The sequence below is a fragment of the Sinohyriopsis cumingii genome, chromosome 4 (assembly GCF_028554795.1).
Source record: "Sinohyriopsis cumingii isolate HCF-2022 chromosome 4, ASM2855479v2, whole genome shotgun sequence".
NCBI classification, from domain to species: domain Eukaryota; kingdom Metazoa; phylum Mollusca; class Bivalvia; order Unionida; family Unionidae; genus Sinohyriopsis; species Sinohyriopsis cumingii.
The window spans coordinates 110955776-110980506 of record NC_142964.1 but is presented as its reverse complement, the minus strand read 5'-3'; the positions used below and the strand labels follow the sequence as shown (position 1 = coordinate 110980506).

Sequence of the window (24731 nt, the reverse complement as noted above, 5' to 3'; positions counted from 1 at the left end):
ACAACATTGAACCAGAAATCTAACGAAACATTTTCTTGTTACATATACCGAGCAATCGTGGAGCCAGCAGATCTGATCTTTCAAGGTACAGTGGTTATTGGACGATTTTTAAAATTACTACAGGTCACAAAAGAGAAGCAGACACACATTTATATGATATAAAAACTTTCAGAATAAAATAAAACGTCAAAGGTCATCCAAAACAATCCAAACGAGTAATAAATGGGATATAAACGGTGGTTTCAAGGCTGAAAATGGAAACAAAAGTCAAAGCGAATGTCAGTGCAGCAAAGCATAAAGGTTACCACACATAATATAATTGTAGTTTTTAAATAATTGATTTTAGTCAAATATATTTTCCATACATCAGGATGTTCATAATGCAGGGACCGGAGGAAATCCACAAACTCAGGACGTCCAAAATGAGTGACTGCCTTCAGCCCGGTAAACAAACTTCTGCCTGCTATCTTCTGGAAGTGTCGCTCACAGATGTACTGGAAAACAAAGCATCAACAATAATTAGGGTGAGTGAAGAAGGAATCATAGCCACACATCGATTAGTTCTGAATAAAAATAAGTACACAAATGATTTTACGAAAACCAAAAACAGTCATTAATTCTGGGTAAGAATGCGGCATTGAATGGGGGACGATACTCTAACTTTACCTCGGGATGATTGGAATTTTTAGGCTTACGCGACAAATGTACAAAGAAAGGAATGATCTGAAAATACCGAACAATAAAACTATATCTAGAATGCGTAATGTTCAGTTGCGTTGATATTCATGGAGCTGTCAGGAACTTTGCCTTAAGGAGCAGAAATACATGAAAAACATATTCAGACGGACGTTGGAAAGTGGCTTTTCTTATGAAGATAAGATGGTACAGCCAAATTTGCTCCTGTTTCATGATACATTCTTTCGAAGTATGTCTGATACGGCTACTAAGAGTTACCTAGGGGGACGTGCTCTTACCAGCATGGTAGTGCGAAGGTCATACTTCTGCTGGAACTGGGTGATGAAGATGTGCGTGCTGACAATGTTCCGTTTGTCCTCGTTTTCCACTTCCTGGATGATGTCAGTAAGCCACTCAAATTGCTTCTGTGTTCTCGTCACCCACAGGAAGTACACCTACAATTAAAATGAATTTTTCAATTTTCTAAAGACATTTCCAGGTTTAATTATATTTAATATGTTCATTTTGAATAGCATCGTGCAAAAGCGTTTAAATAAAGCAGTCTAAAGTCTCGATATTTTACTGAAAACAAGAACGGTGTCCCAAGTCGTGGGGCTTACAACGTACATTAGTAATTAAAGACATTCTAAATAATGACCTTTGCAAAACTAAGGAGCTAAATATGTTCTTAAAATTGGACGTTTTAAGAGGTAAAGAAACTATATAGTCATGAAAACTATACCTTTTCACAAGGAAACTTGGTTCCTATTTTAGATTTATGGGCAATGTCTTTGAGAATAGAGGCAAATGGGGTGACGCCAATACCGCCTCCTACCAGTACAGACACTCGGAACCTGTACCAGTCCTGATGTCCCTCCCCAAATGGACCATCTAAGTACAGCTGCAAAAAAACAAACCCTTATATGAAAACAGAAGATCAAAGTATATTAATTTGGAGTCAAACATCAATATTTCTGATCAGTACACTGTATGTATCAATAACATTTCACTTGATAATCCTTTGATTGTAAATTGTGAATCCTACTTGCACTGCACTAGTATTTAGAGATTTCATTTTCATTTTACGTTTGCCTTCCCGGAAATTATATAATTTATGTTAATGCATTGAAACGATAATTCTAAATACAAACGTCTCATTGCATTTTCGTTTGAATTAATAGTCTTACAAACCCAACAAACATAACGTGCTTTCTCTTTTATATAACGGTATATTATTTTGGATAGTATGGGTTTGGATAATTTCAAGGAAAGTCTTTCCTCAGCATCCTGTGGCTGACAGTATACCTCCGTACGTAGTCTCTACTTCATTGCCAACATTACGAAACTAATTTTGTCTAAAACATTTAACGAGATAACGTTCAAATATGTGTCTCACTCGCTTTTTTTTCTTCAGTAAAAGACATTGTTCTCTTTCGCTTTCTCTCCGGACTCTCCACACTTGTTCTAACTTTGTTTAACCAATGGTAATGATGGAAGGTCGTACCATAGGAAGTGGTTTATCTCCCCTGTTATTTAAGTCGTACGTCTTGCGGAGATTCGTGGTCCATGGACCGAGTGCCCGTATGTGCAGGCTCAAATGTTCCTCATGAGGGGCGGAAGTAAGCGTAAATGGGTGATACTCATTCTCTCCAATCTTTGGGCAAGCTATTCTAACCCACTGACCCGACTTGTACTCAAAATTCAAAGGTCGCTTGAAAGTCAAAGCCGTCACATCTGAAACGATAGGCTAAGTATGACTACGGTATTGAAAACGTAAACGATTGGACAAAATCGAAAAAGGTAATTGTTTCTTGAATAAATGGAAGACTATACTGCAACAACCTACACTGATGACACGATGATTACTGATTTTGATAGAAACGTAACGAACGTATTGAACTTAGTTATGTGGATATACACCAAAACAAAGGGTATGTATAAAGCCTACACTGCAATAAAATATTCTTCGATTACTTTCTCTACGTATCTACTATATTAAACAGAAATATTTGTCACCTCCTCCCTAACTTAATTTTCGGAAAAGTGTACAGTGTGGTTAGACTATTGTGCATAAAATAACAGGCTTTACGGAAAATAGTCCGTTGTCGGAGAAAATTTTTAATACACAGCATAAAATGGACAAGAAGATATCTTACCAAAGAAGACAATGTGCTTAATAGACATACAAGATTTCTCAGCTTTATTCAAAATGCTACTTACCAGATGGTAAGAGTTCCACCTTTTTGACCCGTATAGGAATCTTTTTCCTGCTGACACTAACAAGTTTATCCAGTACGAAGAGCACTAGAGGACCTAGGAGATAGTAGTAAAAGAGGGGATCCTGTACAAGTCTCCCCAACCCATGCAGAATCATGAAGACATACAGCAGCACGTACAGATTGTGGGTTATCCAGAAGGCCCTAAATACATGACGACGAGCGTACGGCAGGGCAAAAACGTACATGATGATGATGATTAGGACGAGACCTATCCCAGTTAAACCTGTAATAATAATAATAATAATAATAGCAATAATAATAGCAATAATAATTTAAGCTTCACTATAGTTTTTTTATATACTGTGTGCACGATAGACTTAGACTATGTCAGTATTCCAAGATGATTCTATCTGGTTTATATAACTGTGTACTGTGCTATCCGACAAAAAGTTTTGTAATGGTAAGTACGCTAAATATAAATATGTTTCTTTCTGCTCTCTTATAACAGATTAAGTGAGAGATTTAAGTATAAGATGGCAAAGTCAGATTGAACATATAGAATAAAATCATGCTGAAAATAATAATTATACCAGCTGTGATTAAAAATGGGTTTAGTCTATACTCTGACATCATACTCTGTCTGCACCATACACGAGTAATATGAAGACAGATATGCTGAAAAGTCTGCAGAAATGGTATAACGTCTACCAGATATTCATGCAAAGTGTTTTCATTGGTTTAGGATCAGCTCTGTTACACTGTATTATGGACAGCAGGTTGACCCAGTAAATCTCTAACTCTTGGATGGGAAACAATCTCAAATAAACATTACTCTACACTTCCATATTTAAAAATGGACATCATGTTTCAGTTTATGAAGTTGGCATCGATATAGACATCGTGTTATTCCTTGCTTAACATGATTTGAAATATATTTCAAAATAAAGAAAAGTCATTGCGAGGTCAAACTCAAACTTTAGTTTCCGATTACCTTCACTGTGTTATTAGAATGGATACAATCTATATTAATGCTTTCAAACAAATCGTGCATAATGAATGCTTATATGTAGTCTACGTTTCCTTAGAGAGTGCTTCATGTTTCTGTAATTGGGTCATCATTAATTATTGTCTACATCAACAACCTCACAGCATAATTCGGCATATCTTATAGACGATGCATTAATAGATATGACAAAACCTACGCCACCATGAACACCTTCAAAATAAATGATACATTAGCTAAAAGAGAGAGAGAGACTTTCGAAACGAATTTCTTCTGTACACTTGGAAGGAGCTTCCACATATCAAGCCAAATAATGCAACAGTTCATTTGAGTTCGACCCTTAAGTCTTAGAATTAGTACATGTCCTGACATTCTTTGGTATTAGCATATGTAAGAACTTCAGATGGAATTAAAAATAAAACAACATATAAAGGCAACCCAAACACTAGGTTTTATGTCAAAAAGAACTTCAAAGTCAGATCAAAACATCAAAGAACGAACATGCAATACACTAACTCAGAACCATATTTGAATATTGTACAGCAGCTTGGGAACCATGGTCACCCAAAGAACATGATGCCAATACAGAAAACATCATTTAGTGAAGAAAAAAAACAAGCATGGGATGGTACAAAGCAGAGCCATTAAATGAAAGACACCAAAATATATATGTTTCAGATAAGCAGCAGAACTCGAATGGCAGTGCCTAAATCAACGCACAGCTGACTGGTTATTAATCACGTTGCAGACTATCGTAAACAAATAAGATAACACTCATCACTAAGGAGTATCTGAAAATAGTGAGAGGAAGAAATAAGCATAAAAATGAATTAATACGTGCACACAAAGACTACATTTGCTTCGCTTTCTTTCCAAGAAGTATAATACAACATATATTTGAACAGCTTGCGAGTCAGCATGGTTTTAATCAGTATCTTACAACCTCTTGATTTTGCTCACTTCTTCCGCTCTAGCTCATTTGTTTCATATTGCTCTAGGGTTGTTGTTGCTCACCCCGGTCTTCGTAATTAGGGCATAATATTGTGCGGGTGAAGGCATAAACCCATCATATCAAGTGCCTACTCGTGCATGAGAGATACAGTAAAACCAACAGTCGTGCACAGTCTCATTTGTTTTCATGCTGATATGGTGCCGGTATTCACCTTATAATTTGTCTTGCACTGATTGTTTCTTCCTTTTTTGTTAATAAGAAACCCCGCAAATCTTCATAAGTGGATACACTTGGTTATATTGCTAGTCTTACCGAATGCAATAAATAACTCACCAGTGATTGTCTGCCAAGCCCAGTAATGGAAGGATGCTAAGACATCAGTTCTGAAGCAAAAAGGACGTTAAAAGGTATCAATCAGGTTGTACTTGATTTTACCATATTAGAGATTTATGCGGGCATTATACGCAGAAAAGGAGACACAATTAACATGTACATAAAATGGATTGTAATTGCATCGACATCCCTGGATGATGGCTTCATTTCATATTTTCTTTGCGTTGAAACTGTAGTTCGTTACACATTGGATATATCCCGGAACTTGCTAAATATTCACGAAAACATTTGTTTCAGTAAGGTGAGAAGTAAAGTAAAATATTCAGAACTATGTCTGACATGGAAGGATACAAATCTGCAAGTGGTCTGTCATGATAGACTACATGGTGTTCTGGTAGATTATAACCTATCATGGACTGAACATATCAAACATATCAGTAAAAAAGTCAATTCAAGTTTATGGCTTCTCAGTAGGATAAGACATTTTCTCCCTGAAAGGCACAGAAAACTATTTTATAACAGTTACATACAACCCTATTTGGACTACTGTAGTACAGTATGGGGTAATTCAAATGATAAAAACATAGCAAAGCTGGCACATCTTCAAAAAAGACCATTTGGGCTAATATCAATCCAGAAAGAAAGCAAGGAAAGTTTAGCTGGTAGGTTAAAAATATTACCTATTAAAGACCGAATCTGTTTGAGAAAAGCCAAATTAATGTACAGGATATCTCATAATAGTGCTCCTGAATATTTACAATCACTATTCCAGTATAGGCTACCTGGTAATACTCCTCACCTGCGATCCATGTCTACCAAACAGTATAAAATTCCCAAACCAAATAAGGAGTTATTTAAAAAAAGTTTCCAATACTCTGGAACTCTGCTCTGGAATAGTATTCCAGTTGAGATTAGAAATGCCCACTATATTTCCTTCTTCCAAACCCAATATGGCTTCAGAGATGCAGCTTAAATAAATGAATTCCTTTGTATGAGGGCCTCAAGATAGGCTAGTTTTTAGCTAATTGTGTTACCCTCTTTAAATAAGGTCATTATTATTATTATTATTATTATAGAACTTACGCTCTGAAATACTCTGTGAACTGGCAGTTCATGTCGACACTGGCATGTGTAGAGATGTGGTAGAAGTTAATTCCGTGTCCAATACAATGAACAACTGAAACATGCATGAAATAAACAGTTTCAAGCATTACGTTCCATATACATATACTACTAAATTGGGAGATAATTGTTTAATTTGAAATAGCCGACTATCTTTTTTGTTTTCTTTGCTATCAGATAGTATAACATCTCTGTAATATAAAGTAGGTATATTCTGAAATTCACATCGAGGTAGCAAATATCCGAACATATGACAAGTAAAATATTTTATATAAATGACACAGTCAGAAATCAGACAACATTGCCAGGGGAATAAAAGGTCACATAGCTCCACGCGAATGAAAAGAAAAGATGAGATTATCCCCTTTATGCTGTCAACGGCAGAAATACTGGATGATATCTGAATCATAATATTAATATACAGCTTGATGACTCTAATAAAATATTTGAATCTCATTAAAATATGAGGCATTAATCAATACAGATAGTAAAGAGTAGATATTCTGTCAGTTAAAATTAGTAACTTCTATACTGATTTTGTCTCAGTATTCCATGATTGTTAAATGTCAAAATACACTCATATTTTCAATAAAGATATATCAGCTGGTTCTCCAGAAAGGAACATTTGTGGGGCCCATTGTTACAATTTTCTCTTAGTGACCTTAATTGACAAGAATCTTAAGTTAACCGATCGCTGTATGAGAAAGAGAGTAATCAAAAATAAACAGCATTAAATTCCAGGGCAAAATGGGATTATGAGAGAAAGCCGTCGTAATAATTAAATCAAAGCAAACCAACCGGTAAATAAGAGTGCTATGAATGCGATTATTTTATGCATTGCGTGGGCGGAGTCGAAGGGAATAAATCTGTGAAAGAACGTTTCTCTTAAGAAGGTGATTGTATTCCTGCTCATGGTGACCAGTAAAGATGAATATGTCCACATCATAACGCTGGCGGCACCACGGGTGACAGTCACACCGTAACCCGCGATCTTACGTAAGCCAGAATCCTCACGTTCATAGGAATAATCTGTAAAGAAAGATGAGCGTTATCTATGAAAGACGACATGAACGTTACGCAGTGTTATGTTTTCTAACTTCTGCGTGTAGTTTTGAAAAAGCTTTGATAAACTATACATATCTATGCCTACTGTAACCCTATCTTAAAGACATTATTCAAGCAATTTTTAAATTTTAAATGTTTTTAATTCAAAGTGTTTGATTTTCATTTACGCTACAAACTGTTTTGAGGAGTCATCACATGGAAATAAGAAAGATGGCCATTAATAAGGTATTCACTAACTTAGAAAGTATTTACAAAAAAATAACAATTGGATATTTAAGGAAAATGACTGCATAATGTAAAAATTCAGGAGACAAATCTTAATATATTTTAAGAGAGACTAGATTCAAAACGATAACTTTCATTATTCCTCAACAATTTCAAAGTTATTTACCTACTGAGTAATCAGTTAGGTAATGAAGGACTAATGTCTGTTTCATTGGTTACTTTTAAATACATGTTAATAATCCCAATTAACCAGAAATAATAAACAAATCAATATGCTTACAGTAAGCCCTTTCCACAAAGATTGCGATAGTAACAAGAATGTATAGTGTCAGCCAAAATATTTGAAGGCGGTAGTTCTCCACCCAGTGAAAACAAGCAGACTTCCTCTTTTCCCACTTCGTTTTAGGCTGCTCTTTTTGCTTGGTCCTGATCGTCACCCGTGACTTCGTGCGGCTCAGTGTTGTATGTGGCGAAGCCGTGTTATCAGGGTCATGACTTAAAATAAAATTGGATCAGCATTCCAAGCAGAACTTTCCTCATACTTATTTTGGTGACAAATGCAGACTTATAAATGTCCTGTGCGTAGACTTTCCTAACATTGATGTATCAGTATGTAGACTCTTTCGAAATTTATTGGTAAATACAAGGAACTCAGAAATTTACGAGGACAATAATATAGTGCGCAGTCTATGACTATTCGACAAAAATGATATGAGATTTGTATTTCCGATTAAAATATATATTTTCAAAAAGCTATTGGAAAGTCTCAATGACTTTGAAGTTATTACATGACATACCTATTTTACTAAATATATTTACTGGCATTTCTTAAGTTCGAAAGCTGCACGAATCAGACATTCATGCTAAGGGTATATCCTTTCGGATCTTAATAATAGGTAGTTTATGTAATAGATTTTTGTTTAAACAAAGAATGAACGCAGCCAGAGGCGGGGACCAAAGAATGAACGCAGCCAGAGGCGGGGGCCAAAGAATGAACGAAGCCAGAGGCGGGGGCCAAAGAATGAACGAAGCCAGAGGCGGGGGCCAAAGAATGAACGCAGCCAGAGGCGGGGGCCATATTCTGCATTAGCCATGTTATCAATCATTAAGTTAAAAGTGATCAGCGATGGCAGTGGAAATTCATCGTCTCGTCCTTTATTCAAGACAGATTATTACTTGGAACTTGACAGTTTCTTCAGGACTAGAACAAAAGCTATATTAGTAACAAGCTAACATGGTTCAGAATTCCCATGCTAGTATAGAGAGAACCTTTATTCATTTGGATTACTGCGCTTGAACAGAATGAATATGCCTGATTTCTATCAAGTGGATTTAATGTTGTGTTATTTTATCTACTTTACACAATATAATGGTCTGCTGGTGAATCACTGACCCTAAGGCTAACGGTTTTTACATCATGAATAAACCATACCAGCTTTCATCTTATCGTGGGAACCGCGTCTGTATATCGACCTCAACCAGACAACAGCGGGATGTTGAGTCGTCAAAAATTTGCCAGTGGGAAAACATCTTTACAAATATGAGAGACTAATATTATCGTTTCTGATTCTTTATAAGGGGCAGAGCATATTGTGAATTCAAGATAAAGGTCAGGCACAAACCTTTAGGCCCCTGGATTCGGACCCACCAGGTATACACAAGATCCCTAATCTAGTGGTAGAGATCAAGCATTGAAAAAGGTACCAGACTGCAAGACCCATTTTGGCATTTCATAAGTTGGGCATTGCATCATTATCAAAATGCACGATTATGAACCTAGGTTAGCATCGGCATTTCTGCGAGAAAATTCTGAGTACTCGGCAAGCTGCCTCTGCGATTAGTCCTCTGAATGAGGCCTTACGTTCGTCATCGATGAAACAGTCAAATTAGTACACAGCAGCTTGCAAAAGGAATACCTTGTTCCTTGCCCTTGGTAGCTGGGGCTCCAAGTGTATTCAGCAGAACAACTCCACTGTGTAGATTGAACAGATATTGTTTTATTGGGAACAGTGTCCTCTCACCAAGCAGGAATGGTCAGGATTCAACCCAGTTTTATCAAGCCAACAATACGATATATGTTGGTACTGAAGGGGAGTTGAAGTTATTTCGTCTTGACATTCAGATCGAATATCAGCAGGTCTAGTAATGTCCACATTTTTGCAGAACAATGGCGTACTACAATACCGGATGCTGCCCCGTCAGTCCATAATTGCGGAAGGAGATCGTAAGAGTTAAATTTATTATTATCATGAATGCCGCATGATTTCGAAGACCAAACATTACAAGTCACATTAGTGGCAAAAGTTTTAGTGTGAATGATTACAAAAAGTCATTATTTATGTTTCCTAAGACAGCGACCAGGGACTTTTGAGGAATTTGATTATCAGCAAATCCATGCAAAGCAATTATGAACAACATAGTTGGATGCGTATCAAGAAAGCTTTACAAATATGCATGCCCTAGTGAAAGAGAGTTCCGCATTCTACGGGTATCAAAAGGAATATCTCTATGACTCTGAACGGAATCTACCTCGTAGTAGTTGCTGCCTATCTATGGGGCCATATGTAGCGGAGGAAACAGATTTTGTTCCATTTTGACAATATTATAAATATTCTACTAAATTGATAATATAACTATGAAATACCGATCAGAGTCTCCATTAATACTGAAACTTTAGCACAAATCTCAGCTAAAAATTGTTGCAGAATGTTAGCCTAGTATACTCCAAGGAAACATACACTAGCTGTAGATGCTCTTCCCCCACCCCACCCCCACCGCAACCCTCCCTCTCTCTCTCTCTCTGTCTCTGTCTCTTTCTCTCTCTGATAAAACATGTCTGGCATCTAGCTCCAAGAGCAGAGAAGACCCATTTGCCATGCACAGACCTAGAGAAGTTTATACTTTACTAAGCAACACTGGACCAGTTACAGCAAGCTGCACGTAGAAAACGTACTGAAACTGTACAGTTTTGGCGTTGAAAAGTTTCCAACATTTCCTGGGCATGTTGCGCTGCTGGAGTTACACGTGTGGTAAACCGTCAGCACCCACTAATGGAGATGACTGTTGATTTTGTGGTCAATTGCTTCATGATTATTCATAGCCGATAGTCATCTATCAAGATGTATCCGTATGTTGTCAAATACTTCTGCGTCGAATTGTTTAGGTGTATAGTATTGTGAGTGTCATTGCAAATCCCTCGAATGTGATCATTCCAGTTGTTCTATGGAGGTGAATCCTTTTGGAAATTTCAATAGTGCTAAGCGTTTCGGTGTTGCTTGCACGTCGTCCTTCAGAGCGATGACGATCCGATTCATTGACACTGTGCGTTATATCCTTCACCAGTGTTGTTTCTACACCATGTTTTAAATCATGATTTGTTTAATATTGTTTGTTTCGTTGTTGCTGATGTGGATTTAACACCATTTTCAGCAAACAGTACGCTATTCATGGGGGCCAGTAACACTGGTAGAGGAAGAACCAAGAACCACCGACCCACCCGAAGCTGCTCACAAGCTTTCTCACATACGCACACATTGGCCGAGCCCGAGACTTGAACCCACGCTGATAGAAGTGAGATGGCAGTGATCAATAATAATAATAATAATAATAATAATATATATATATATATATATATATATATATATATATATATATATATATATATATATATATATATATATATATATATATATATATATATATATATATATATATATATATATATATTATGCTGGAGTTACACGTGTGTTACACATATATATATATGTGTGTGTGTGTGTGTGTGTTGTTTCATGAAGACATATAATAGATTTTTAATAAAACAATGTGTTCACTACTTTTCCATTACATCTCATGCTATGCTGCACTTGTGTACACACCGGTCCGTGTACCTATATACCAGTAGTCAATTAGTGGTTTTCAATTTTGTTGCAAATTATGTACAACTGATTCAGATTCAAAATTTAATGGGAGAACTTACGAGAACCCATCAAAGAAAGTCTGGCGTCGGGAACGGAAGCTGTTCGACAAACGTTTAGATGTTGCTTGTCCTGATAGAAACAATAATAATAATAATAATAATAATAATAATAATAATAATAATAATAATAATAACAACAACAATAATAATAATAATAATAATAATAATAATAATAATAATAAGGAGCAATGGGTGCACATTATAGAAAGGTGGTAAATACCTTTACAAAATTTATCCACAAAACCACATCGGAGATTCATATTGACTTCATCATAAGTTTCTCGATATACACTATATTGCGAACATATGGATCACAACGAGAAATACAAAAATTGCCTTGATTGCTTTAGGAATAATTAATAATCAATAGTGGATCTCGTCCAGTGAATGTAAATAGTACTCCACTGGTCTTATCCATGTTCCATATTTTCACCATTATCTCTATGCTATTAACTTTGACAAATGAAAAGTTGAAAATTTTAATGATAGTTTTCTCCGTTTCTTTCATAACAATAGATGTCAACTGCAGTTCTTTTTGCTTTTCGACGAAAGGTTCTAAACATAAAATTTCCCAAAAATATCCTAATTGAATACTATGTTTAATTTCAAATCCATAGATTTATAAGGTGGAAATCTTTGAGATGATCCCTTGCTAGCTGAATGATTACTTCTATATGTGGATGGTTATTTATTTACAAGACTCCAACATTAATCATATTAAATTTGAAAACACTAGTCAGTGAAAGAAAGGAAAACACATGGACAGGATGATATTCATGATAAGAAGGTTCAATATTCATTTATTGTACGTGATTTACTCTTTTGTATATAATGAAACAAACGTATATATATATATATATATATATATATATATATATATATATATATATATATATATATATATATATATATATATATATATATATATATACATACATACTTTTTAAAGGAGCGAAAGGTACATGATCAACATACATGCAGTGCAATCAGGTTACCAAATATTAGAAGTAACACTCTTAACAACAACTGCTTAATCCAGTTGCCAGAGTGGGTAAATTCGGATCTGCCGTGTAAGTATTCTGAGAAGACATTTGATATTCATTTTATAAGTAAGAGGTGGCAAGAGTTACAACTCAGCATAAAACCTTCAAGATGCAAAGGTCAAAGTCAAATTATGTTTTATGTGAAAACTATTTGAAAGCTTGTATTGAAGTTCGAACTAGTTTTACTGGCATGATAAGAAACACAAAAGGTATGTGACAAAGCTTCGTTTAATCACCAATGCCTTTAAGTATGCTTTTGAATGTTCTTAAATTTGTAACACATATTGCTCTACACCATGATACAATTAAAAAATATTTTTTAATTGCCAATACGAAAGAATCACACGATAACTTCACCTCTGTTAATATGTTAATCTTTCTCTTAAACATTATTGATCACACTTTATGAATTGATGTTACATAGGTAGGACAATATAAGTTGATTATAACAGTTAAGTTTATTTATAATATTCTTTCTAACCGTCAAGATGAAGAGTTGCATTCTCGAAAATCTGTTCGTACTCGTCCGAGGCGAAAATTTTCTTGAAAGTGTCAAAGCTGATATTGTCGGTGTCCCGAAGTCCAGCCTGTGAGTAGAGGGTATCAATCAGGTGATTGACTTGGTCATCACTCAGACTGCTGTCAGAAAGGTCCAGTATCGACCTGGAGACACAAACATGCACTATATAGATATATAGTTGTCACTGTCCCAACAGGCAGTTACCCTTCTGATCAAGGTAGCGAAAACAGAAAACTTACCTCATTATTTTTTTAAAAAGTTATTCAGTTCTTACCATCTGTTTATCCCAAGTCACTAAAATATAATTTCATGTTTTTGTGGTATGGTTAATTCAGATAATTAAAGATGTACTACGTCAATAGCTGCTGTCATGCACTTCAGTGATATACAGATAATTCTGGGCATATTCAAATGTACACATGAATAACAGAGAATCATGCTTAAGTAACTGCGTTTGTTCTGGAAGGAATAACACGAGGCTTAATATTAAATAGCGGGATCTTTCCACTTTAAATATACATATTTGGAATTATGATGTGTAGATTCTTTATATAGATTAGTCACGCCATCAGCTTGTCATGCAATAGCTTATAGAGGCATTGCTAGAGGTTATACTAAAATAACTCATTTATTTAATTTAATCATTCGTTGGAATTACAGTGATTGAAATGTTTAGATTAATTGGATTAATATATGTCATGGGAATATGGTGAATTGAATTATGAACATTTTGGGATTATACAATAGTGATTTGTCTGTACTGTTAATACAACATTACATTATAGAACGTCATTCGGAATACTGTTGAAACTTATTCGGATTATTCGATGGTTTTGGAATTGATAGAACATTCAGGACTGCAAAGATTTAATTCGCAACAAAGTAATTTTATTTCTTTCACTTTGTATTTTAGGGAAATAAATTATATTTTCAAACAAAACGTCTTTGTTGCTGCTCTTTCTTATTAATTATTTTAACACCGTAGAGTCGTAAAACATCAAACATCTTACAAGATTCCATGGTGATAGGAACAGCGGAAGTTAGTTTCATGACTCATTACTTGCATTGTAGATTTAATTGCCTGTGACACTAATGTTTCTTTGGATTTGAACCGTATTAACTTTGGAGTAAGCAAAAGACCCAAAACTTTTACAATTATGTAACTTTAATTAGATTTATTCGTACGACAAATTATTACCATAATTCCTAAATGGACTACAGTTTCTAAATACAATAATCTTTGTTGAATCAATGTTGTCGTTCATTCAAGCAGTATCAAAAACTTATATTCAATATTTATTTGTTGGATCAAACAAGATACTGCTGTTTCTGCCCAATATTTGTGATTCTGTGGAGACGGCAATCGAAAATATAACACTGAACCTTGATCAAATGTTTCATTTTAAGATCTGGATTATAAGAAATAATCTTACCCTTTGAAATGTTACATAGTTCAACATCTTTCTGCATTTGCAATGATCATTTGGATAAGGAACGGTTCAAAATAGAAATATATCTAAAAGTCTAATTTCATCAGCAAAAGGATCACATACATATAATATTTAGCTTACGACTTTACAACTTTATAGCAAAACAAAATATAGAAAGAAAACACGTATTGGTTTACCTGCCACCCACCCACCACCAAAACACATAAATAAACTAACAATTAAGCGCTTTTTATAATATATAGTATTCACTATCTTAACATCATCTTCAGCATATAAGCATTTGTGTTTATGTCGTTGTATGTTTATGAGTGCGTGACCTACTTTATCATTTTACCGAAGTCTGCCTTGGTCAAATATCCTTGTCCTTTGAAGTCATTCATATTGAACAAGAATCGAGCTTTCTCTTCAGCATTACCTAAATAATGTGCAAAAGTCTCTTAATAAGTGTCATAACAAAATTTTAGACAAAATATAAAAACATGGTTTACGTGAATATATGATATGGAAAGAAACATAGCTGGTAATTTGGAAGCTTTCTATAGAACACTAAGAGTTTATCGGATGATACCTTCAGCCACTTTAAACACGTGTTAAAGAATAAAATTAAAGCAAACGAAAAGCAAACCAGCATCAGTGTTAATATTATAAATCAATCTGCCACTGATATATTTGTCGAGAAGAAGTTTTTATTTCACACAAAGAAATTTTAGCTACATGATTAAAAATAAATATATTCTATGTTATTCAAATAATATAGAGACCAGAATGCATTGAAAGGGAATTGTGCGCGCTATATGAAGCAAACTACTAAACTAAATCTACATTTATGCCCAGAACTCTGATAGTTACTAGTATACAAAAACTGCTATATAAAAGCTACACACCTCTAGCCAATATCACAAACATATCCATAAATTCGTGGAAACTGATGAAACCATTTTTATCCTTGTCCACCATAAGAAACATGTTTCGGACGAAAACTGAGTTGTTTCTTAGTCCAAGCGCATCAGCAAATTCAGTGCGTGTCAATTGGATTCTTGAGATGTCATTGGCTAGTTTGAAGTCCATTTGCAGGTTCACTCTCTCGTAGGACTGTTTGAATGCCTAAAATATCACGGAACATTAACCATACACATACAGACACCTGCTATTCTTGATACCTATTCTCAAATATTAAGTGAAAACGTTTTCATTTTAAAATCATTGAATAAAACAAACCTTGAATAATAACCATTTATGTCTTTCTTTGATTTATCAGTGATTCTTTTCATAATTCTTTAACGTTTAGTATAGTGCAACAATTTTTTTAAATAACTGAATCCATTCATGTCATAATGTAATGACTCTTTCCTATGCTATCAAATTAGTCTAAAAATCTCAACCTAAGACTTGTTTCACGTGGATTTCCTTTTCTCAACCACATTGTGCGTCGTTGAAGATAATACCCTTAGCTGTATAAACTTGTAGTTTAAAACTTGAAATATTTGTTTCGTGTAACCGGATCCCAACAATATAAACTATAACCAAGATGAAAACAAAACTTTATAAGTTGGCATAGAAACAACTTATTTTAAGATGTAGCTCTTTCGATAGAGTTAAGACTTTTCGAATTCAGAATTTTGCTCATATAACGATGATGCAAACATATATGAAATGATTAAAGAACAACTCAGATTGCTAAACTATGGTAATTTCTGTTAAGCCTTAAAACAGTATCTGAAACGTTGTGAAACGGTTTTCTAAATGCGTTGCTTTGCATACGAATATAAAGCAATTTCAGATAGTCCTTTCATAATTTTCAGTATCTACAAATAGCCAAAGTGTATACAACAAATACAGTTTGTTGAACATTTTTAAGGCTACCTGCAAACAAATGACTCTAAACACTTTATCCAATAACTTCTTCCTGTTTTCTTTTGTTTCTGTTTCTTTCAGTATGATGGCTTCAGAGAAAATGTGCCTCTCAATGTCAACTCCGACATTCTGCAAGAACTTTTCAAGCTCAGGGAGAAACTCATCTCTGTAACCTTCATCTACAAATCGGAGAACCTGTAAGATAGAAAACAACTTTTTTTCTAGTAAAGTATGTCATACTAAAACTTATCCGAGAACAATACTGTGGGAGAATTACTACTAAATCGCAAGTACAGCCTCCCAGATTACAACTTTTTTAGATAATCCAGTGAAATTATTAGTTGCTACTGGAGCAGAAGGCATGCTCTCTATATAGATGTAACTGCGGGGAGTTGGGAGGATATATGAGTGTCGTGAAAGGGTAAGATATATTGGCGAAGCAGCGTTTGCAGTAAAAGGCTGGCTTCTTCGTTGTTGAAGCATGTTTTACAATAAAAAGTTTTTTCCTCTTCAAATACGTTACCAGGTCATAAGACCTCAGGAGAACAGGTAAAAAGTGGAGTGAGATACATCCCCTTATCCCAGAGAGACAATCTCTGGTCCCCTAAAATATGTAAGACAGCGTCTACAAATCCCGACTGGAAAATAGACTCCAGCTGTTGGGGAGCGGCTTTGAAAGGAAAAATGTTTCCTTACCGTAGATTCAGCGGGAGTGGTCTAGCCAAGTTCTTATGAAGCTGTTGAAAGACATGGTAAAGTAACCTCTTGCGGCACGGCTATAGGTCTCACCAGATCGTGTTGAGCCTTTTATGATAAAAGATATTGAGATAAAGACTGGAGAAAAGTACTCAGATTTCCATCTCATGGCATGGATAGCATTAGTTAGAGAACAGTTTTGCTCATATGCAATGTTTGGGTCGACTGTCTTAACTTCGTGAGCCGAGATGAGATACAAAATTGGCGTGGGGTTATATTCTATACGTGAAACGGACAACAATCAACTTAATCAAGAACAAAAGTTTCTGTGTTGATATACCGTCGTTTCATTATGTGAGGCCAAGGCAATGCGTGATCCCCTCTCGATCTTCATTAAGTACTACATCAGAGCTTTCACTAGATCCTGTAGATGACCCTGAGATGAAGTGTCCAAAGTAGACAGGAGTTATTACCAAATTTTGATAACTCATCAAACGACAGCCTGTTCTTGGCAACGAAAGCTGGGTCCCTCATGAGCGATACTAACCCGTGTTGTCAGAACTGCATGTAGACAGGCCCACCAATGGGATACGAAACATGATACCTGCCGTTTGTCAATACGGCGAGGAGACAGGAATTATATGAGAGATGAACGAATGAAACTATTGAGATAGTTCAAATAGTACCTTTGTCACCGGGTTAGAACCTATAATATATTTTATTTGAGCAAGGATCCAACGTCATTGGACGTGTACAATCCAAACAGATAGAAAATCGGACAAGTCTTTGGTTTGTCCTATATCCACTCTTAAATGATAAGGGAGTGTACTAGTAGTCATCGTGAAATGTTAGGTTATAATTGTGCTAGCTTTTTCTGTTTGAAGAGCTATAGGAAGTTATCTATTGAGGTATGGATGCCTGCAGTGGTCTAAAGTGTTCTTGTGCGCACCACTGTTGCGAAAAATGTTTGTTCCTGACTGGATATTATTAAAAGCACCCGGTGAACAAGTTCAGGAAATCTGGGCTGGAATGAAAGACCAGCCTTCATGGTTTCAGAAAGCAGATGAGAGAATATGTAGATTTCCTGTCGATTTTGTTGCAAGATTGGTAAGCTTAATCCAAGATTTTCCGTTTGCATGGAGTACTCATGATGAGGGGAGATTCTGATTCATTTGATTCATGCGTCACCTTCCAAACATTAGGTGTTAAAGAAGAAGAGGATACATTTGATCATTCCAATACATAAAAAAGAGCATCGATCTTGATAGTCGATGTTCTTTCGTCGGGTCAGGGACTGGTGAGACAAAGGTTTGGATTTTGGCCCTTGATCTTATCACCAATATATCCTATCAGACACATATTGAGCGAAATCTAAGGGATGAAGAGGCCGTTCAGTTTGTATTATATGAAGTTGCTTCTTGCGAGATAATTAGCCCGCTAATGTATTAGCCAGCCTAGAATATTTTAAACTTGGATGTGGAGTTGTCGCTGAGGGCACCATTTTATAAAAACCAAAACAACAACACAAAGGTCTGAGGGCCTTGTTCCAACTTGCCGTTTGAGATATTTCACCAAAGTTGAGTTGTGAAAAAGAATAAGAAATTTATTCGATTGTAGGTTTACCAGCCACCAATGAAAGTTTTTGGGAACAGTTTTCGTGGTAAGAAATGCTGATGGGTAAATAATGATCCTGAGGGGCCACACTCCACAGGAAACGTCCCTTTCCTCCGTCTTCTGATTTCGCATACATACAGATGGTAATTGCCTGAGGTAATATTTGCAGAGGTAACCCTGGTGTGTGTCCAGTTAGGTTTCCCTACCTACGAGATGGATGCACATATTGTGCAGATTGTGAAATTTGGTCCAATAGTCAAAGGTTCGGACTTCGTTTGGAACAGATGCTCATTTTAATAGGTGCCCTAGAAGGCGAGCTAGGATTAAGACGTCCGCTGCCACATGGAACAAACTCAACAGGCGAAGGAATCTCTAGCTGTGGGTTGCTCCATATACACAAGGGAATATACCATTGCACTAATTCAATTCTTGTTCCTGGAGGTGATATACTCTGATTAACTGCATGTTGAATTCCAGACCAAAATGACCACAATATGGAAAAGGTACGAGATCGTTTATGGCGGTGTTTACATTGAGACCGAGAACAAGAAGAGGGTAGTAAATGATATCTTGTCTTGCTGAAATATATAACTAGTCTGTTATTTTGTAGTCTATTGTTTTTTAGGCGAATCAAAGGACTTCCGGACGACGTGTGAGTGGGAACGTAAAGTAAGGCTTCTTGCAAGTCCGCACCGGTTGTATATTCTCCCAATTGGAACCATTTAGAACCCGCTGTTGCATCACATCGTGAACCAAAAAGCATGAATGCGCTTAGATGACTACCCGGTACAGATTGTCGCGTTTGAAGCCGACGTGATACAGAGTCCAACATAAATTGCTGTCGTCAGGGCAAATATTTCCCATTTGGCTGCGAAGATTGGAGTCAACACCCTATCGGGACCTGTGACGGGTGTGGGGTGAAAATGATGCACATTTAGATAGACAAGGTATCGTTGAGAGAACCTGGCGAAAATGTTCGTCCTCCTTTTGAATCTTTTCCACATTAGTTCGGTACAGCTGCGGCTTTCTGCGGTTGCAAATTCGGCAGCACTGTTTTCCCAGCTAACTGTTCTGAGGACGTCCCTGCCATATTGTGTTGATTGCTTTGCAAATCACTCATCAATATCGGAGACTGTGTCAAATGAAAAGAACGCATCATGTTTGCTTGTTGAGACTTCCGTCAACCTGATCAACTTGATCGTGATGGACTTTAGGAATGTAGAGGTAGACAGCATTGCATCCTGTTACAACAGTTGTAAATTCGTACTTACTGTCACCGCCATGGCGATAGTATGTAAGGCCTCTGTGTTAAAAATGGGATATTCTATATTCTATAAACAGGCTCCTACGCATGTCCTATCATAAGATTGCTATGGACACTAAATCCAACGTTGATACCATTTTCACACGAAGGTACCCAGAATAAACTATTGTGTGTGGCTTGTAAAACTGCCGACAATAATAATGTGATGTAAGTCATCTGCAAGAGAAAGCGTCCATAGAAGCTTAGGGCCTTTAACTGACGATGTAAGCAGCTCAAAATGTCAGTACCTCTATGAAATTGTGGAAGCAATTAAAAGTAGATTCTTCCTTAGTCAATGCTCCCTGATGTCGGAACTGTAGACCAGACATGTGCTGTAGAGGAATGAGGAAAAAAACACTCATCTGGGAGCGGAAGGAAAACATCTTAAGTCCAAGCCTGTGAAGCCGAATCTTCAAGCATCATTCTAAGATCTAAGGAAAACGAAGGAGTTTAATATGAAGCCTTTTCGTCTTAGGATTAAGGTTCAATATCCAGTTTGCATCGTTTTTGGGATTAATCATGTTATGAGTTAGATTCCGTTACTCCCGTGATGTCAGAAAGTAGAGGCTCACTTTGGAAGGCAAACAACTGAGGACGGGTGAAGAGAAATCTCATGGATGCTGAGGCTCTAAGTTGGATATCTTATGCCAGAAGTTTCTAATGTTATTATGCTGATGAGAGTGATCCATGAGAGTTCCTATATAAACTAGACCTCGTCTACAGGAAGTGCATATCGGAACAATGCGGGTTAGATGATCTATGAGAGTGCCTGTATAGACCAAGCGCCGTCCACTGGGAGTGCCTAACAGCACTATGCGGGTTACCCTGCTGAAGTAACTGGGGCATTAACTGGGTCCTTGTGTATTGAGGCACTAACCTTGCCACTGTGCGCAGGAAAGCCTCGCAGCTCTATGCGAGTCGTGGAACTTGACAACTTTGTTTTTCCGATGGCTGATAATGTCTGATCAATTGAAATCATGTATGAGGCGCTGTTGCGGACAAAAACTAGTCCAATCAGAACGTTGCCGTTGAAATTTTAATGTTATATGTCCATAATTCCAATTTCACGTGTTGTATCAAAAATGCTTGTCCTTAAAGTATCATTTTCTATGTCGAGATTTTAGATTGTATCTTTTGAATTAAACAGTAGTCGCTGAAAGTTATATTTTCTATGTCGACGTTTTAGATTGTGTCATTTGAATTACACAGCGTTGGTCGAAATTTCAATGTCATACGTCGAGAATTCCTAATTAACTTATTGGTTCAAAACGTTTATGTTCAAAGTTCCGTTTCATATGTTGAGTATTTAGATTTCATCTGTTGAATTACACAGAGCTGGTTGAAAATTCTATGTTCCATGTCGAATTTTTAGATTGTATCTTCTGAATTACACGGCGCTTGTTGAAATTTTAATGTCATATGTCGAGAGTTTCAACTTAACATGTTGAATCATATTGATTGTGCTGAAAGGTCAATTTCGTATGTTGAGTTTTTAGACTGTATCTGTTGACTTACACAGCGATGGTTGGACATTTTATTGTGCTTGTCAGAATTGTGTTTTTTTTATATGGTGAAATGATGTGTCGATGTTAAAAGTAACATTACACAATGTCAACATTAACAATTCTAAATAATATCGAGTATCAAGATACATCATTCGTGTATTCTATTATAAGGCGCCATTACATTTCATGCATTTACAGTTTGAAAGTTACCATTCACAGGTCGAGAATTACTATCAATTTCTTCGCTATACGTCGCTCTCGTGAACGTACGGTGTTATTTTAAAACAAGGAGGCTGCTTCTCGTTGCTGTGAAATTCAACAGATGAAAAATAAATACTCGCCATATGAAATGGAACTTTCATCACAAACAGTTACATACAACGTGTGAATTAGGAATTCTCGACATATGATATTAAAATTTCAACCACTGCTGTGTAATTCAAAATATACACTGTAAAACATCGTCATAGGAAATATAACTTTGAACCACCACTGTATAATTCAACATATAAAATCTAAAATCTCGATCAAGAAAATGGAACTTTAAGGACATACAATTTGTTCCAATATTAGATTTTTCGACATACGACATCGAAATTTCAACTGGAATTTTCTCATTGGACCAGCTTTTTTTCAGCTAAGACGCCTCATAGGTCGTGTCCTATTTTGATCCGGGTTATATGCCTGAGTACGGTCGAGAAGGAACATAGTCATATACGCATGCATGACGTCCAGTTCTGAGGTTAGGGCAAGACATGGGATATTAATTCACTATAACTATGGCTGATGTTGCTGTCTATCTTCCTCCCCAGCAAATGATATTGTTTCGAACTTTTGTGTGCTAGCTAATAATGTCTTCATCCCTCAAGGTATGCTTCTATGTCTTCCCCTTTAGTACCCATACCGAGTTGCCGCCCATTGACTTCTGTCCATAGTATGAAAGTCTGACATATATTCAGAGACTGTCAACCAGAAAAAAGAACATATGCAGTGGCTGCTAGTCTGATCTCTCCATGGTCTAAATATGTAAGACAAAACGCAGCAGACAATATATACAGGTGCAATGCGGTACCCGTCCTGTTTTATGAACTAAGGAGCGTCCGTTCAGAGTTACGGACTATGACAATTACCTGTGTAAGGGTGCACATGACCAGTATAGGTACAGAATTGGAGAGTCGCTCTTAGTGCTTAGAAAATGGACGCAAAACAGTCAGTTCCGGTAACAAGGAACTTATAGGAAGGTCACGTTTTGACTGCCTATACAAGTCAAATCATCAACACTCACAGTAACTGAGGACGCTATTGAATAAACATTTATACAAAACTTGTACTCCCGATTACGACGGCAGCTATACATTAATATAATCGTGTTGCTCTATGGGACACACAATACCTGCTCGTAACAACGATATTGAAGCGTTAATTGCTACTTACAAAGTGGATGCTACAGCATCCGTTGTGAGACAATGTTACCTGTATGAAAGGCCGAACGGTAAAATCAGTAGAGCATCACAAATATAACTATGACGTGGACGTTAAAACAAGAATATATATATATATATATATATATATATATATATATATATATATATATATATATATATATATATATATATATATATATATATATATATATATACTTATCTGTATCTGCACGTAGCGGAAGTTATATTGCAATATTAAATGAGTTTCCTATATCATGCATCAGATTTGCACTTATTAATAAGGTTATAGGAATGTGAGGGGACGCCATTGCAGCTGCGTGAAGATATGTACCAAAGGCTCTTAATTGCTTGAAGACACCAATGTAATAAATACACTGAAAAGTCTGACACTCTGACATCGACGAAAGAAGGGCCAGAAAAGCTGAAAATGAACAGATGGAGTATGCTTCCCTCCAACATGTTTTAAGGTAAACAATATCCAACTATTTGTGCGGGTTTTGCGAGACCATTATGGCTGTAGAGAGCTTGCTATCTGACATGAGCTAAAGTAGTAACTGAAAATTTAACGGGAATTTGCGCCAATCCCGGTATCAAATGGGGGATAACTCCATCTACCTGCCATCTAGATGAGCTGATACGTTTTAGCTTTTTAGCTAAACTGTTTTGATCTGGAAGGGCTGGATTTGCGAGGTAGCAATTCTCCTAACGTATTATGATCGGGTAGCATATTTGAAGAAGAAATGTGAAGAATAGACATCATGCAATTTCGTGCTGAAATATATATATATATATATATATATATATATATATATATATATATATATATATATATATATATATATATATATATATATATATATATATATATATATATATATATATATATAAAATGAAAATTTAGTAATAAAAAATTAATATGAATAGAGTTTTCCAAATGAATTCCACGTCCTGAATGTGCTGATGTAATACTATCATTGAATCTGGTGAAATGCCAACAGTCTTGATGCATCACAATGGCATTGTCTCGAACGTATCTGAATGAATTCACAATTATCCCAAAGTGTTGCTTTAGTCCTATCGAGCACTCTTTAATTCCAACAAATAATGTAAACAAATAAATCCTCTAAAATTAAAAATAAATACATTAAACATATTTGCAGACTGATATTACGCAAGAACAATACTAGAACATATGACCTAAGAATCAGACTAATTATTAAGCTCTGTCCATATATACCTCTCCAAGAATCTATTTCTATTTCAATTCCAGTAGCAATACCTCCTACGTGACTTATGTCGCGACACATCCCACTAGACTTATGTTGCAACACATCCCACTAGACTTAAGTCGCAACACATCCCACTAGACATGTCGCAACACATCCCACCTGACTTAATCATCCAGTAAATTGTCCCAAACTTGACAACAGGTTCAATATATAGGACACGGGAAAAAAATCTTCTTATAGCACATTGCAATCGTCAGTCATCGACCAAAGTTGAAGGCACACTATAGATACACATACTATGCTAAAAGAGGTTATCAGGGAAAAATACTAGTCCATAACACATGATATAAAAATACTCATTTCTTTTATCCGCTCAGAATATAGAATGTATCCCACAATAAAAAGGAATTTAAAAAACAGCCACAAATTATATTTCACCTTTGATTCTGTATTTAAAGCTCTAAGCCTCGTGAGTCTAATACTAAATGAAAAAGTCTT

At 36.0% G+C, this 24731-nt stretch overlaps 1 protein-coding gene across 1 annotated transcript in view; it reads right to left on the bottom strand.

Moving 5' to 3' along the window:
- The window catches only part of LOC149801885 (dual oxidase 2-like), a 90931-nt gene that overhangs the window by 3038 nt on the left and 63162 nt on the right, over positions 1-24731 (bottom strand). The window contains exons 17-30 of the mRNA XM_089956265.1: positions 16451-16636; positions 15472-15691; positions 14909-15002; positions 13098-13279; positions 11574-11643; positions 7875-8089; positions 7103-7333; positions 6266-6359; positions 5183-5232; positions 2896-3177; positions 2180-2409; positions 1418-1576; positions 975-1130; positions 366-494 (exon numbers count right to left, since the gene is read on the bottom strand). Coding sequence (XP_089812391.1) covers positions 366-494; positions 975-1130; positions 1418-1576; positions 2180-2409; positions 2896-3177; positions 5183-5232; positions 6266-6359; positions 7103-7333; positions 7875-8089; positions 11574-11643; positions 13098-13279; positions 14909-15002; positions 15472-15691; positions 16451-16636 — 2298 coding nt within the window. The remainder of the gene's footprint in view (positions 1-365; positions 495-974; positions 1131-1417; positions 1577-2179; positions 2410-2895; positions 3178-5182; positions 5233-6265; positions 6360-7102; positions 7334-7874; positions 8090-11573; positions 11644-13097; positions 13280-14908; positions 15003-15471; positions 15692-16450; positions 16637-24731) is intronic.